Below are 16,599 nucleotides of genomic sequence, written 5' to 3'. Positions count from 1 at the left end.
CTAATCTATCTAAATCCTTCTGTATGCTCCCTATTTCCTCATCACTACCTAGCCCTCCGGCTATCTTTGTAGCATCCACAAACTGGCCACAAAGCCATCAATTCTGTTATCCAAATCAATGACACACAATGGGACAAGAAGCATTCCCAAAACTGACTCTTGTGGGACACCACTCATCACTGGCAGCCAGCCAGAAAAGGCCCTCTTTATTTGCACTCTTTGCCTCCTATCAGTTAACTAATTTTCTATCCATGCTAGTAACCTTCCTGTAATGCCATGGACAATTATCTTGTTTAGTAGCCTTGTGTGTGGCACCTTGTCAAAGTCTTTCTGAAAATTCAAGTACACAACATCCACTTACTTTCCATTGCCTATCCTAACTATTATTTCCTCAATGAATTCCAACAGATTTGTCGGGCAATATTTCCACTTGAGGAAACCATGCTTACTTTGGCTTATTTTATCATGTGTCTTCAAGTACCCTAAAACCCCATCCTTAATAATGGACTCCAACGTCTTTCCCAACCACTGAAGCCAGGCTAACTGGCCTATACTGTCCTGTCTTTTGCCTCCCTTCCTTCTTAAAGAGTGAAGTAACATTTGCAATTTTCCAGTCCTCTGGAACTATTCCAGAATCTAGTGATTCTTGAAATATCACTACTAATGTCTCCACAATCTCTTCAGTTACATCTTTCAGAACCTTAGGATGTAGTCCAACTGGACAAGGTGACTTATCTATCTTCAGACGTTTCCGTTTCCGAAGCACCTTCTCCTTGGTAATAGCAACTAATCTCACTTCTGCCCCCGGACACTCAAATTTCTGGCATTCTGCAGGTGTCTTCCACAGCGAAGCCTGATGCAAAATACTCATTAAGTTTGTCCACCATTTCTTTGTCTGATATTACTACTTCTCTAGTGTCATTTTCTAGCAGTGTGATATCCACTCTCACCTCTTTTTTACTCTTTATGTATCTGATAAAAAAGGGTATTCTTTCTTATACTATTGGCTAGCTTACATTCATATTAAATCTTTTCTCTTCTTAATTTTATAGTTACCTTCTGCTGGTTTTTAAAAGCTTCCCAGTCCTCTAACTTCCCACTATTTTTTGCTATATTGTATGCTTCCTTTTATGCTTTTATACTGTCTTTGACTTTCCTTGTCAGCTAGGTTGCCTCATCCTCCCTTTAGAATATTTCTTCTTCTTTGGGATGTATCTATCCTGTGCCTTCCGAAATGCTCCCAGAAACTCCAGCTATTGCTGTTGTACCATCATCCCTCTAGTGTCGCTTTCCAATCAACTTTGGCCAGCTCCTCCCTCATGTCTCTGTAATTCTGTTTACTCTGCGGTAATACTGATACATCTGACTTCAGCTGCTTCCTCATAAACTGTATGGGGAAGTCTGTCATATTACGGTCACTGCCTCCTAAGGTTTCCTTTAACTTAAAGTTGCTAATCAAAACTGGTTCATTGTCTTTTCCCTAGTAAGCTCAACAACCACAGCTCTAAAAAAGCCATTATACTTCCAGCTTTTGGTCCGTATTCTCTGTATATTCACAAATATTCTTATATTCCTGGAGACCATTTCCATAGATGCATAACATTATCTTTTAATGTTAGTTTGAGTGTGTGTAGTAACTAGGACTGAATTTGCTCATCCATTATGTTAAATACGAACATACAGTACTTCATTTCACCCAATCCAAGAATGCACCAAAATGAAGTGAAATTGTTTTCAAACAATATGATCACTAATTACCTCCCCTGACCTCCTGCTACAGTCCAAATTTATAATCTTAACATTTTCTAGTGTTGGTAGGTTGAAGTCATTTTGCAGTTTTCTGTTATTTCATTAAATGGAGCATCAATCATCTAGCAGCCAGTAAATTTGATAATGGGATTGTAGATGCTGCTGGAATTTGGTCCTGACGCAAAGACTCAACTCAAAACCATTGACTTTGTCCCACAGATGCTGTTCAACCTGCTGAACTGCTTCAGAAGATTGTTCATTAATTCCAGTAAGTTTGATAATGTTGGGTAAGCGTTTGGCTCAACTTTTTCTATTCAGGTCTTGAATGTTTCCATTTATCTTCCTCTCTTCATAGTATGAAGTGAAGGTCTGTTGTACTTACCTTTAAACTTCTGATCAAACTAGTTTGGAATCTGATCAACAGTGTCTTCTTGTGTAATGAGTATTCAGCTTGCCTTATTACTCCAAATATGTGGAAATATTTCTGTAAACATGTATGATCTCATTGCCATTAGTAAGTGTGGCTGCAGGGTAACTGAAGCTGGGAACTAGCCATTCCATTGTATTCAATAGTAAGTAAGCAGGAAAAGTAGGTGATCTGTAAGTGATGAGTAATGATCTTGTGTTGATTGATCATGTTGTAGAACTTGGGTTAAGTTGAGAAATAATAAAGTGCAGTAAACATTGGTTGGAGTTGTTTAAAGTGCATTAAGTAGTAGTTGTGATGTTGGACATAGCATAAATTAGGAAAATAGATATGGCCAATAATAGTGTAATGCAATAGTCATGAATGACCTTAACCTGTGTTGAAACTGGACAAATAAAATTTACTGTAATAAAGTGGACGATGAATTCAGGGACCGTATACAAGACACTTTTCTAGATCAGTACGTTGGAGAACCCACCAGAGAAGATGTTATTTTGGATCTTGTTTTGTACAAGAAAGAGTTAATTTATGATAGTAAGTGACATTGAATTTGAAAGTGTTCTGATGATCAGAAAAATTAAATCTGTTTCTCTTCCCACAGATGCTGCCCGGTCTGCTGAGCATTTTCCACATTTTCAGCTTTTGCTTGAAAGTAATGTAGATCTGGCCTTCTAATGAAATTAGGAACGATGTGAGGGGTGTTGGCTATAACTGACTGGGAAAATATAACCGGAAACTATGATAGTTTAGAGACCGTGATTAGCACTTAAATAAATATAAGCAGTAAGTCTCTCGTCCTATTGGATTATTGGGCAAATTCTGTAGTCTGTCTTGTTTTGAATCTGTAGTACAAATCTGTATTAACTAATTCTAGCTAAGATCTAAAATTAGCTAAGTTTTGTTCTAACTCGTGGCTAATTAATCAACTAGTTCAATTTTTACTCTCTCAGTCAACATTTCAGACTTCAGATTACAAACAGTTCTTTGAAACCCTTATTCATCCTAGGGAGTGCCTATACTTAGAAAGAAGCATTCGATTGCTCAGAGGAAGTTTTCAAATGTTTTTATTGTGAAGCAACTTCAGCTTAACCACAACCGACAATGTCCTAAAGTACAATGTTTCTTTTTTCTTTTCTTTCTTATAACAACATAATGAAAATCAAATGAATATATGTATAGTAAACAAGCAAAAAGCAAAGGAAACCCTATCACCCCATCTCCTTTCCCCTTCCCAGCCCTACCCTCTCCTCACCCCTCCCGTATGTGCTGTTTAGGTCCTACTGCCCCCAACACTTAGTTCAGGTGTCGGTCTCTTCTAAAGACAACAGTAATGGTTGCCAGATTTTTTCAAATTCCTTGAGTCTGAGCTTGATAACGTATCTTTTCCTCTCTAGATGCAGAGTATCCATTAATGCAGCCAGCCATTGTCTGAGTGATGGAGTTTCCTCCTTTTTCCAGAACATCAGTTTGAGTTTCTTTCCATTAAGTATGCCACAGGTCAGGAGTTGTTGCTGGGTAGCCTGAAATTTATCTGACCTCGCAGAAGTTCCAAAAATTATTAAAATGGGGTCTGGTATTATCTGAACCTTTAGTACCTTCGATAGGACCTCAAATATTTGCTTCCAATACTGTTGTATCCTGGGACATAAAGCATAACTATGTAACAAATTTGCCTCTGAGGACTTGCATTTCTTACACATTGGGGACAGCACTGGGAATATTTTATGAATCCTTACTTTTGAGTAATGTAGTCGATGTAGGATTTTAAACTGTATTAAACAATGCCTGGCATTGATGGAACAGGAGTTAGCATACTCCAAAGCCTCATTCCATATAACCTCCTCTATCTCTGTCAGGCATTCGTTAGTCTTGCGAGACCATGGATCTGCGCCTGGAAAGTCTTCACTCTCCAGGGCACAGGCCTGGGCAAGGTTGTATGGTAGATCAGCAGTTGCCCATGCTGCAAGTCTCCCCTCTCCATGACACCAATGTTATCCAAGGGAAGGGCATTAGGACCCATACAGCTTGGCACCAGTGTCGTCGCAGAGCAATGTGTGATTAAGTGCCTTGCTCAAGGATACAACACGTTCCCTCAGCTGGGGCTCAAACTCACGACCTTCAGGTAGCTAGTCCAATGCCTTAACCACTTAGCCACGTGCCCACACTCTATCTCTGTACCCAACTCCTTTCCCCACTCTTTTTTAATATTATCCATTGTTGTATGACACTTGTTTTGTATGGCATCATACAGATAGGCCATTATGTGTTCTGTCCCTAAACATGATCTTAAATGATTATCTAATTTATCAGGTTCTGCCGTCTCAAAACCAGAAAGATGTGATCTTATGTAGTGTCTTAGCTGGAGATACCAGAAAAAATGACTTTTTTGCAATCCGAATTTGCCCTGGAGTTGCCGAAATGACACAAAAATCCCTTGTCTGTGTAAGTCTCCAACGCTGCGTATCCCTAATTCTCGCCATGCATCAAGGGCCCCATCTATACATGAGGGAATAAAAGAGGGGTTCACTGATATAGGTACAAGAAAAGATAATGTTCTGAGTTTCAAATGCTTCTCCATTTGTCTCCACATCTATAAGGTACTATGGATAATGGGATTGCCTCTAATAACAGGCTTTATTTAACTGAATAGGGGACATAATGACTGCCCCTACGGAATATGGCAGGCAATCCTCACGCTCCATCTCCAACCATCCGGGAAGTACAACTGTATCATCTATCCAGTATGCTATATGTCTAATGTTAGCTGCCCAGTAATAAAAAATGAAGTTCGGTACTGCCAGCCCCCCACTAGTCTTATTCTTGCAGAGATGTTCTTTCCTAATTCAATGGGCTTTATAATTCCATATAAGAGGTAGAATTATCGAATCTAATCCTTTGAAAAGGTTTTGGTGAGATAGAGGGGCAGGTTCTGAAATAGACAGAGCAGATGGGGAAGAAAGATCATCTTGACTGCATTTACTCTACCCACTAAAGAAATTGGGAGTGTCTTCCAAAACTCTATTTTCTTTTTAATCTTTTCAATTAGAGGGTTAAAATTTGCTTCAAATAGAGAACTATACTTTTTGGTTATTGCAATTCCAAGGTAAGTAAACTCCTCAAGGGTTATTTTGAATGGAAATTGTTTTAGCCCCTCCTGTTCTTCTACTCGGACAGAGAATAATTCACTTTTCCCCCAGTTAATCTTATACCCTGAGAAAGTGCCAAATAAGTTGACTATTTCCGGCAAAACTGGAATAGTAATATATGGTTTCGTTACAAACAACAAAACATCATCCGCATAAAGGGAAATTTTGTTGATAGGATATTCTGTGTTGTACCCATAAATTTCAGGGTGAAAACGTATAGTCTCCGCCAGTGGTTCCAGGGCCAACGGGATGTCTTGGGGAATGCATTATATTAAGAAGGCGCCTGATGTTATAGAAAGAATCCCTTCTAGAGATAAACCCCGTTTGATCTGAGTGTACCAATTTATTTATCTGCTGACTGAGTCTCCTTGCCAGCGTTTTAGCCAAAAATTTCTGATCCGAATTTAAAAGTGAAATCGGCCTATAAGATCCTACCTCCTGTGTGATAATGGCCTTGTTCAGGGTTTGGGGTAACCTGCCAGTTTCAAACAACTTTCTATACATCCTTACCACATAAGGTGCTAATAAATCACTAAACTTCTTATAAAACTCAGGGGAAGTTGATCAAGGTTATTTTCCATATTCTACATTTTTTCATGGTGCAGGACCATTCAAGGCCTAAAGGTGCTGGACTTGTAATGCAAAACTTGCAGAAAAGTCATTTTCTTTAAAGCACAAAATCACACACACAATGCCAGAGGAACTCAGCAGGTCAGGCAGCATCTATGGAGAAGAGTACTGTTGACATTTCTGGCTGAGACCCTTCATCGGGACTGGAGAAATGATGAGGAGTCAGAGTAAGGAGGTGGGGGGAGGGGAGGAAGAAACACAAGGAGAAAGGTAAAACTGGGAGGGGGAGGGGAGAAGTAAAGAGCATGGAAGTTGATTGGTGAAAGAGATACAGGGTTGGAGGGGGGGAATCTGATAGAAGAAGACAGAAGGCGATGGAAGAAAGAAAAGGGGGAGGAGAACTGAAGGGGGATGATAGGTGGGCAAGGAGATAAGTTGAGAGAGGGAAATGGAAATTGGGAATGGTGAAGGGTGGGGGAGGGACATTTGGGAAGTAAGGTGCCTCATCTGTGGCTGAAAAGAGAAATTAAAAATAATTAAATTCAGGAAAGCCAAGAATATTATTGGAATAGCATTAGGGCTGAGAGTCGGGAACATTTTGGAACTTAGTAAAGGAGGACAAAGATATCAACAAAGAAAGGCAAAGTAGAATATGAGTGTAAAATGGGAAGAAATATAAAAACAGATCGTAAAAAAATAATAGGTACTGGTGAAGCAGTTGTGCCTCCTTCCATACAGAGACAGAAGAACTTACAATGGGGTGTAAGCAACAGCAGAGAAACCACACAATTAATTTTCACATGACTTCATTAAAGATGACAGGATATTTCAGAAAATCAAGGTTCTATTCAAATTGAAGAACTGAAAACACTAAATATAAGTCAAAAAATAAAATAGTTAAATAGTGATCATCTCCAAGAACCTAGTAGTTCTCATGCCAATATTTTGAAAGTGGCGGCTTTAGAGATAATGGTTATCAACTTTAAAAGTTTTACACATTCTGGAATTGTTCACGTGGATAGGAAAGTAGCATATATGACACCACTATTTAAGAATGGAGCAGGAAACCATTAATCTGATGGCCTGATATCCATTGTAGGGAATTTGCTGAAACTAATAATAAAGGATGTAAGAATTAATAGAACCCCTTGAGAAATAACAAGACTGAGCAGAGCTAATTTGGTTTAAGAAGGGGAAACTAATCTGCTGTAGTTCTTTGAGGATGTGACCAGAAGAATAGCAAGGGGAACCAGTGAACGGGATGTTTTTGGATTTGGAAGGTGTTTCATAAAGTCCCACACCAAAGGCTGATTAACATTGGAGCACATGGAACTGGGGATAGTAAACAACTGGACGGAAAGCAAAGAATGGGAATGATGGTTTGTTGTCATCTTGGCAGGCAGTGACTGATGGGACTACAGTTTTCACAGTCTTTATCAATAATTTAGCTGAGGAGACCAAATGTACAAAGATACTAACCTAGCTGGAATTGAGAGTATGGACAAGATATAAAGAGGCTTTAAGGAGAAAAAGATAAGCTGAGTGAGCGAGTGAGTGGGAACACAGCAGAAGGAAAGTGATGTGGAAAATTGTGAAGTTATGTGTTTTTCCTGTGAAAGCTGTGAAGGCTGTTTATCTGGTGATATGGGGCTGTGCTGCTGCTGCAAATAAGTTTTTAACTGCACATGCGTATACAATTGCACTTGTGCATATGACAATAAACTCGACTTTGACTTTCAAAATATCAGAAGTATTACCAGAAGAGCAAAGATCCAAGAGACAGAGAGTGAGGTTGATTAGCAGAATTATCAGAAGTGGCAGGAAGATTTTTTTTTCCCATAACGTATGGTTGTGTCTGTACTAATAGAGACCAGTACATTCGTGGCGTTGAAAATGGAGCTGACTATGTATTTTTACTTTTTTGGCAGAACTATTGAGAAAGGACAGGACAGGAATTGCCTGGACTGCGTTTATCTGGAGTCAGTATTGGCCTTACGTGCTGTAACATTCCCGCGATTTTGCAATTCTGTAATCTATTCACGTGAATTTAGTATCAATAATCCGTGTAATGACAGGATTATTTTGGTAGCAGCCTCGCAAATACCCCTGATCCAATCAATGTTAAGGGGGGCGGGGCTCACCTTGATTCATTTTTCCTTGAGGGGGCAAGGATTAACCTTTATAAAGTTCACTCTTCCCGCAGCAGGCATTCACGCAATCGTCCTTTCCGCTTCGAGAAGATTGGCTGCTTCCACTAACTCAACCAGCATGTCATCCCCGAGACCAGCAAGGCATAGAGTTTTCCTTGACCCGGGTTACTACAGCGGTTATTTAGGAAAACTGGAGACAAAAAGCCAGGTAAATGCACTTCTTATCGATCTATTATAATTCCAGTATCGCATTTTTTTTGCGCGATGATTTTTATATTAATACACATAAGATAATATTCTAAAATATCTGGCGCTTTTGAAAGTATATTGCAACTTCGGTGTTCTCTCGTCGATTTAGCCTTTTGATGCCAAGTTTTTGCCAATGTTTCTATTTTTGGGCAGTGTAGGATGTAATTGCTTTAAGTCTGGAAAGGTTAAACCCTCCGCTGGAAACTCGATTGTTGGGGGTGAGATATGCCCTGGTGCTTTGCTCAGTGCTTGGCTTGTTGCCTGGCAAGTCACCTGAAAGAACGCAAACATTTAAGTTTGGTAATACAACTAACGAGATCAAAGTCCGTGAATTTCTCTGGGCTTTTTGCCTCTATTTCGTACACTATTCGACAGTTCAAGCGCGTTGTTTTTGTTTCGCTCGCAAAACGACATTCAGCTCCTTAAACAACTTATTTCAATAGAGAAAAAATTAAAAGTATTCTACTTATAATTCTGGCCATATCTCGGGGAGTTCTTTTCTGGTTAAAAAAAGTCCAGATTTCTCTTCTTTCAGTCTCCAGGTGCTTTTTTTAAATGTGATGGGAAGGTCATTCTTAACTTTTTCTGGGAGGGGGGACGTAAGTTTGGAATCTGGGTATCATTGGCTCGTTGGACCATTTGAAAGTCAAAGATATTTATTGGTGGGTCAGTGTCCTAATGTTTGCCATGGCTGGTGTAGCGAGATTTGAAATTGGAACTCTCGGTTATTGACCAATTGATGTAAACATTGCAACACTACTTTCCCTCAATTAAGAGAAATGGTAGAGGCGGCATGATAGAACAGTGGTCTTACTCCTGTGACACAGATCTGATCTTGACCTCTGGTGCTTTCTGTGTGGAGTTTGCACGTTCTCCTTGTGACTGTATAGTTTCCCCTAGGTACTTTGATTTCCAACTACATCCCAAAGATGTTCTTGTAGAGTAATCGGCCACTGTGAATTACCCCTCAGTGTAATAAAAGGCAAAAATTTTGATTCAGTGCATAGTGGTTACTAGCAATGCAAATTGAACTGGAATAAGTGAATAATTAGGAGTAAGAACAAATACAGAATGAGTTGAACAGGGAAGAGTAGGTGACCAGACTAATGAACCATTTAAAAAAATGTTATTATAACAGTATTTCAGAAAGAAAATTAGGCATAGGCCCCTTTTGCTTTATCAATCTTCTGTTTTCAACACACTAAATCCCTAAATATTCATCCTTTGCTTCTGATTTGGCTGTTAATCGTTGTTAGTGGCCCCAATGATCACCTGTGACAGCATTTTATTTCTAATTCTATGAACCTTCCTTCTCTCTCCTCTTGCTCATCTCCCCCTGATCTCTGTACTGTTTGTTCCACCTGCTGTTATGTTTCTCCTTTGCATCCCAACTTGCTGAATTGCTGCTTGCTCAATGATCCGCTCAAGATCTTAGTTTACTGTGCCAATCCTTTTCTTACTTTGGAAGGATTCCCATTTACTTATTACAGTGATGCTATTGTTCAAACTGACTCACTGGTTGCTAGAAGGACAGAAGTCAGGGAAAACTTTGAAGCTGCCAAATCACTAAGGCCGGTTGGGATCGATTTGGCTGTTGTCACAGTAAAGCCTAATTTATACTTCTGTGTCAAATGTATGCCGTAGGTACCGTGTACCCTACACTGTAGGGTGACGTACACCTTCCCAAAAACGTAACTCACGCATTGCGGCGACGCAGACCGCAACAACTGTGATTGGTCCACTTGGTAGTATCGCATTTCCAGTTGCTTTTCTCCGCCATGTCTGTACACTGATGCGAAATAAATGGTTGGAGATGATGAACCAAATCGTCAGATCTACCTGCCGACATCCGAAAATATTTGAAATGCATTTCCTCGTCCATGTCTCTCATGAAGAAACTCAACACGGTGGCATAGAAACCCCACTGCCAACTAGCGTTTTGGCGGTGCATTGCAGAGTGACGCAGACAAAACTACGCATGCTCGCTACACAAAAGTATAAATCGGGCCTACGGCTTAGCCCGTACGCACAAGTATAAATCAGCCTTGACTTTCTGCACTGCACAACTTGCAGTGTCCTGGTGTCCATGCTGCGTGATGCAGGCAAGAATCAGCTCATAGCTCGTGAAACCTTAGGTTTTTCCTACTGATTCTAAATGTCTCTGCCTAGTAACTTTCCACAATAGCAGAGAAACATTGCTAATCATTTATTGATCTTTTTTGTTTTGTATTATTACATCATTCATTTTAAATGATATTCAACTTGTGTAAATTAATTAAGACATTAACATTAATGTGTTTTAAGGCGTTCTGTGCAATTAATGTTCCATGGTATAGTGCAAGTGCTCCTGCAAGCATGAGAAACTGGAACAAATAGACTGGTCTCCATCAGGATGATCCATCCCACTATATTATCAAATGGTAACTAGGCAATGACCCATATGACGGAGGATAACAGGGCTACACAGAAGAATACGGGTTATTTTCCAGATTATTGAATTGAAACTGCCTAATGACATTATTGCTACTGTCTTCCATGACTAAGCTGATGAGGAAGGTCAATGAGGTAGTACCTACGTGAGTTAAATATATCCTTTTTCTACATGTATGCCTTGGCAATGCTTTATGTTGTGAGCAGTGCTGATTGTCACAGTCATTTGTCTGAGAGCAGTTAGCTCCAATGCATTGGTTACTGCATGGACTGAGGCATCACTGCAGAAATTCTTTGAAGCAGCCTGGGATTAATTACTTTTAATAGTTTCAGCAATGGTTTCCTCTATCATATAAATGTGGGTGTTTCCTGGTAACTCCTGCAATCACTTATCCATGGTTATCCTCAAGAAGGATGTGAATCTTTCAGTCTGGACTTGATATCAACATTCACACCACCTTGTTGTCAGGTGGTCCTATCCATAATAAGAAACAGGCTTTATTTCTCCTAGTTTCGCTGGTCTTTAAAGACATCGTCTTTACTTGGCCCCTTTTTCTTACCAACATCTTGGACAGGAGTTAGTGAAAGGAATCCCAGGATTTTCATCCACTGGCAACCTTTAACTCAGTAATGTCCATCTTGGTAGGAAACCAGGAAGTGGTGATTTTGCCACAATCATTTTTAAGTGGTGCGCTGTTGCCTGCTAAGTCAACACGAGCGGGGTGTTTCCAAGTGTGTCTTGAAATGTGTCAAGACTGAGACCAAGGGCAATTCTGACTTCCTGCATAAACCTAACATGGAAAGTGATCAGAAGGGTGGACTGAAAGTTCAAAGTCCTGAAAACAACTAGCAGTGGAATGATTAATATCAACTGATTCAGCAAAGGTTGCAGGTGTGATTCATTCGTCTGTGTCACACTGAGCTAATGACTGTAACTTGGCTGTTTGTGTATATTCAACATCTTCGAGCAATTCATCTTTTTCTTTGTTATGACTGTCTCAGTATTTCCCCCCGAATTCTTGGAATGCCTCGGTCATGGGCTGAATTAAATGCTAATAATACCACCATATCTGGGATGAATTTAACACCCATTCCTTTTTCCAGATTTTTTTTTTACCTTTCCTATGAAGATAGGTGGAGGGGGGTAGGTAGTTTTGAAGAAGCAGAGAGGCTCCAGAAGGACTTGGACAGATTAAGAGAATGGGCAGGTGGAATGCAGAGTTGGGAAGTGTAAGCAGAAGAAATGAAAGGCTTGACTATTTTCTAAGTGGACAGAAAATACAGTAAACTGAGGTGCAAATACACTTGGGGGTCCTGTGCAGGATTCCCTAAAGGTTAATTTGCAGGTTGCGTCTGCGGTAAGGAAGCCGAATGCAATGTTAGTATTCATTTCAGGAGGACTAGAATATAAAAGCAAGGATGTAATGGTGAGACTTTCTAAAGCACTGGCGAGGCCTCGATTGGAGTATTATGAGCAGCTTTGCACCCTTTATCTTTGAAAGATGTGCTGAAACTGGAGAGGGTTCAAAAGAGGTTCACGAAAATTATTCCAAGCTCTAATGGCTTGAAGAGCATTTGATGGCTCTGGGGCTGTATTCTCTGGAATTCACTGACCTAATTGAAACTTTATGAATAGTGAAAGGCCTTGATAGAGTGGATGTTTCCTATGGTGGGCGTGTCTCAGATCAGAGGACCCAGCCTCGGAATAGAGGGGTGCTCTTTTAGAACAGAGAGGAGGAGGAATTTCTTTAGCCAGAGAGTGGTGAACCTGTGGAATTCTTTGCCACAGACAACTTTGGAGGCTAAGTCTTTATTTATATTTAAGGCAGAGGTTGATAGGTTCTTGATTGGCCAGGGTGTGAGGGGATATGGGGAGATGGCAGGCGGTCGGGTCTGAGAAGAAAACTGGGTCAGCCATGATGAAATGACAGTGCAGACCTGATGGGCCAAATGGCCTAATTCTGCTTGTCTTATGGTCTTAATGGTTGACGGTAGATGGCATTGGGAAGAATTTTTAAGAGTTTAATCCTTTAAAAAAAATTTTTTTTGGCATGTGCGTGCGTCCATGCGTGTGCGATGTTGGCGGGACGATGTCTTTTTCACGCCTTGACAAGGCGCGGAGCGAGAGAGAGAGAGACTTTGTGGTGCGCCACTCTTCACACAGACATTTCGCAGTATTTTCCCCTTTATTTTACGAGGTCAAGTTGCGATCTTGATACTCAACCTGGCACAGATGGAAAGCGTACTTGGGAGCAGCCCTGACTGTGTTCGAACCCGGGAACCTCCGTTCCAGAGTCCGGCACTGATGTCATTGCGCCACCAGCCAGCCCAGAATGAATTTAATCCTTCTAATGCAGAAGTGGGTTGGGGTGGTAATTGCTCTTAAGATTATATCGGATATGGGTTTTGCTGATTTTAATTGACTGAAGAAAACCCTAAGTCCCACTTGCATTTCTCTTTTCATTCCAAAACTTCCAGAATTATACTCACACCATCCAAAATTAAATCGTCTTCAATTATTTTCCCTTCAATGTTCACATGCATTAAAGATCAAAAGAAAACTGTAATTAAAATCTGAAAATGCTTAAAACAGTAGCTCAGGCAACATCAGTGGAAAGAGGGAAAAAAAGTTAATGTTTCAGATCCAAGACTGTCAGAACTTCACTTTCGGACACTAAGTGACTGATATAGTAGAGGTTCGACCAATACTGTCAAGATATTGACCTGTTAATGCTGTTATAAATGTTTTTGTATGGTTAGTTGTAGGATTTGAATAAGTAGTTCACAAAATATTAATAAGGATAAATAGCCAGCTTTCAATTCTAAAAAAGTTTGGTTCTCCAAAGATTTGGGTGTTTCTGTCTTTTCTATAACTGCAGAACTTCCTTAGTACACCAGTGGATGTCAGTCTGGATTATATTGACAAAATCTCCGCACTGCGATTTAAATCCAGACCTGGTTGAGAAACAAAGTTTAGAGTATAGTAGTATACGGTGTAAGTGGTATGCAGCAAGTGAAGCAATCTTATCAAAATATTTTATCAATATTATAAAAAAAAGTCTTGCGTTTATATAAAATGTCACTCATTCTTTTCATTTTTTAAAAAGTCTCCTTCCTTGTAACTTAATCATCAGATACCAGAAATCAATTTGATCCAAAGTTTCTTGTTTACCTTTTATAAGATGTGTCATAAAACTATCTGGACTGGCATCATTTTTGACATAAGTTGACATTTGGCCAGAAGTGAGGATATTTGTGTTGGAACAGCTCAGTTACTGTAAGTACATTTTACTTCCTGATGTCAATACGTATGATACATTGGCATAGATGCAACCAAACATACTTGACTATGTCCGTCCAAACACGCATACAAAGCAATAACCTGCTTTTACATAGCATGTATTTCAATACCTTTTTGTTCGCTCTCTGGTCCTCTTTTAAAAACTTCATGTTTGGAATCTGAATTCAAATTAGCCAGAACTGATGAGATGGTAATCTTTGCAGTGTGCTGGTCAGGAAGGTACTATGTGACTGGAATCTTCAAGTGGCCTCTATTTAGTTCTGAAGTAACACTTGAATATCAGAAAAAAAATCTGAGTGCAATGAAAAAAAACTGATGCAGAATTCTTCTGACATGGAACAGGACAACTGGTTTGAGAGGAATGTCACATTAGAACAATGGTGAGACTGGGAACATATTGATGGCTGATGTACAGGAACTCATCTGTATCCAGGCTTGGTAAATTTGCTCCATCAGCACCCAGTGCTGATATCAGATAGCAAAATTGGCAGATTTGGAAAGTTAAGAAATTATTGCATGTTTACAGTAAGTGGTTTACCACCAGTGTCTTGTGATGAAAGCAAAAAACACACAATATACTGATGGCGAAAATCAGAAATAAAATCAAATGTTGGAAACATTCAGCAGGTTACACAGTATATGTACTGAAAGTAAAGCTAGCTTTTCAATTCCCTCAATCAAAAATCATCTCGATGTATTCCTTACTTTCACCATCTCCTGACAGAAACGCTGAGCACATTGCAGCATTTTTGATTATTGACTTCAGTTGGAAAAAATAACTTATCTTTTCAAGGTATTCGTCTATCATTGTGAGACACGGATGCCTTTGGGTGTGAAATATTTAGCTTGCCTAATACCTTGTTTACCTGCATGGGTTCATGTTGACGGATGGACTGGAAGAACCATTTGTTCATTTTCGGGATCTAGGCGTTGCCAGTCAGACTACATTTTATTGCCTAAGCCTAATTGTTTTTGTATCGGTAGTACATTGTCTTCTTGAATCACTAGAGTCCTTCTGCTGAAAGTAGTTCAGTAATGCTATTCAGGAAGGAATTCTAGCTATTCAGGAAGGAATTGCTGCATTTCACCCAGCAATGATGAAGGAGCAGCAATGTAGATGGCATGTTGTGTGACGTTGGAAAGGGACCCACAGTTGTTGCTCTTTCTGTGTCTGCTGGCCTTTCACTTCTTACTAGTAGAAGTCCCCACTTCCATTCTCCAGCTATACCCACCCCTTCCCATCTCTATAGAGTTATAGAGGTCAGAAACGGGTCCTTTGGCTCATTTGGTCCATACCAACAAAGATTCCCACAGCCCTGTAAACCTTTCCTGTCCATGTTATCTGTCCAGGTGCCTTTTATTAATGTACTTGCCTCAACCACTTGCTCCGGCAATTCATTCCTAGGTGGGAAAAAAGTTGCCCCTTGGGTTGCTGTTAAATCTTTCATATCTTGCTATAAACCCTTGCCCTCTTGGGTTTTGATTCCCTAACCCTGGGGGAAAACACTGTGTGCATTGACTCTCTGCATGCCCCTCATGGTTTTATACACCTTCAAGTTTCCCCCTCATTCTCCTATATTCTCTGAAGTCTGTCCCAATTTGAAGTTCTTTTAAATTGAGGCTTAAAACTTCTTTCACTTTAGCTTTTAATTAGAATCTTCTGCACTGTAACTTTTGTTCCTTTTTTTATAATTTATTTATCATATCTATTTTTGTGTGATTTTATTCTCTTTTATAAGGTCTGAACTTTGATGTTTGATTTTTATATCTTGTTCTATGTAAAGCACTTTGAACTGCCTTGCGTTTGAAAAGTGCTACACAAATAAATGCATTGCCTTACATTCTCCTGAAGACAGTTCCAACCAGCTCAACCTCTCTCTGTAACTCAGTCCCAGCAACAACCTGGTAAATCTCCACCTTAACAAATACTGCCAAGGCAAGCAGGAAAAACTGAAGATAAATAAGATAAGTACAATTGATTTCTGCCATTCAGTGGATTACTAACATAACCACAGGATTTGCATTGGGTTCAAACTCCTTTTAAATTTTAAAAATAAGTTAACTATTCCTAACCAAAAACAAATTCAATAGTTTGCAGTAACCAAATAATCATCACTGTTAGAACTAGAAATTGAATGGCAAATATAACCATTCCCTCCTTGACTGAAACACTATGGAAATGGTTTAAGTGTTTGTTCATGAGTGATCACACACTATCAGAATCCTGGGTGTATTTCTGTTGGAAGGGATATCTTTCTCATTTATTCATGCATGTTGCTGACAAGTCTGAGATGTATTGTCCACCTGTAATCTCCACTGAGGTTTTGGCCTTTTCAGAAAGTGGTTAACAATCAATGATACTATACATGACGTCATACTATAGTCAGGGGCAGCAGGATTTTCTCTTGAAGGATGTCAGTGAAGCAGATTTGTTTCCTGGAACATTGTATCAGGATATATATCTACACACATATGCACACACTTATTGTTTGAAACGTGAGGGAGAACAGATCTTTGACAGAGAATCCTAAAAAGTTTAGTATGTGGGTACCACAAGTATTTGAGAAAGCAAAACAA

At 39.6% G+C, this 16,599-nt stretch overlaps 1 protein-coding gene across 3 annotated transcripts in view; it reads left to right on the top strand.

The window, feature by feature from the left end:
* The first annotated feature begins 7,853 nt into the window (after positions 1 to 7,853).
* LOC134337544 (signal-transducing adaptor protein 1-like) overlaps positions 7,854 to 16,599 on the top strand; it is a 54,909-nt gene continuing 46,163 nt past the window's right edge. The window contains exons 1-2 of one of the 3 annotated variants that reach the window (XM_063032658.1): positions 7,854 to 7,871; positions 8,096 to 8,250. In XM_063032658.1, coding sequence (XP_062888728.1) covers positions 8,161 to 8,250 — 90 coding nt within the window. In that variant the 5' untranslated portion in view covers positions 7,854 to 7,871; positions 8,096 to 8,160. Of the gene's footprint in view, positions 7,872 to 8,095; positions 8,251 to 16,599 lie in introns of those variants that run through there. The other 2 variants (XM_063032657.1, XM_063032659.1) reach the window with 2 other exon arrangements.

This window comes from Mobula hypostoma, chromosome 24, assembly GCF_963921235.1.
Source record: "Mobula hypostoma chromosome 24, sMobHyp1.1, whole genome shotgun sequence".
In the NCBI taxonomy this organism is placed as follows: Eukaryota; Metazoa; Chordata; class Chondrichthyes; order Myliobatiformes; family Myliobatidae; genus Mobula; species Mobula hypostoma.
The sequence above is the reverse complement of the archived record's forward strand: the minus strand, read 5'-3'. Positions and strand labels throughout refer to the sequence as shown.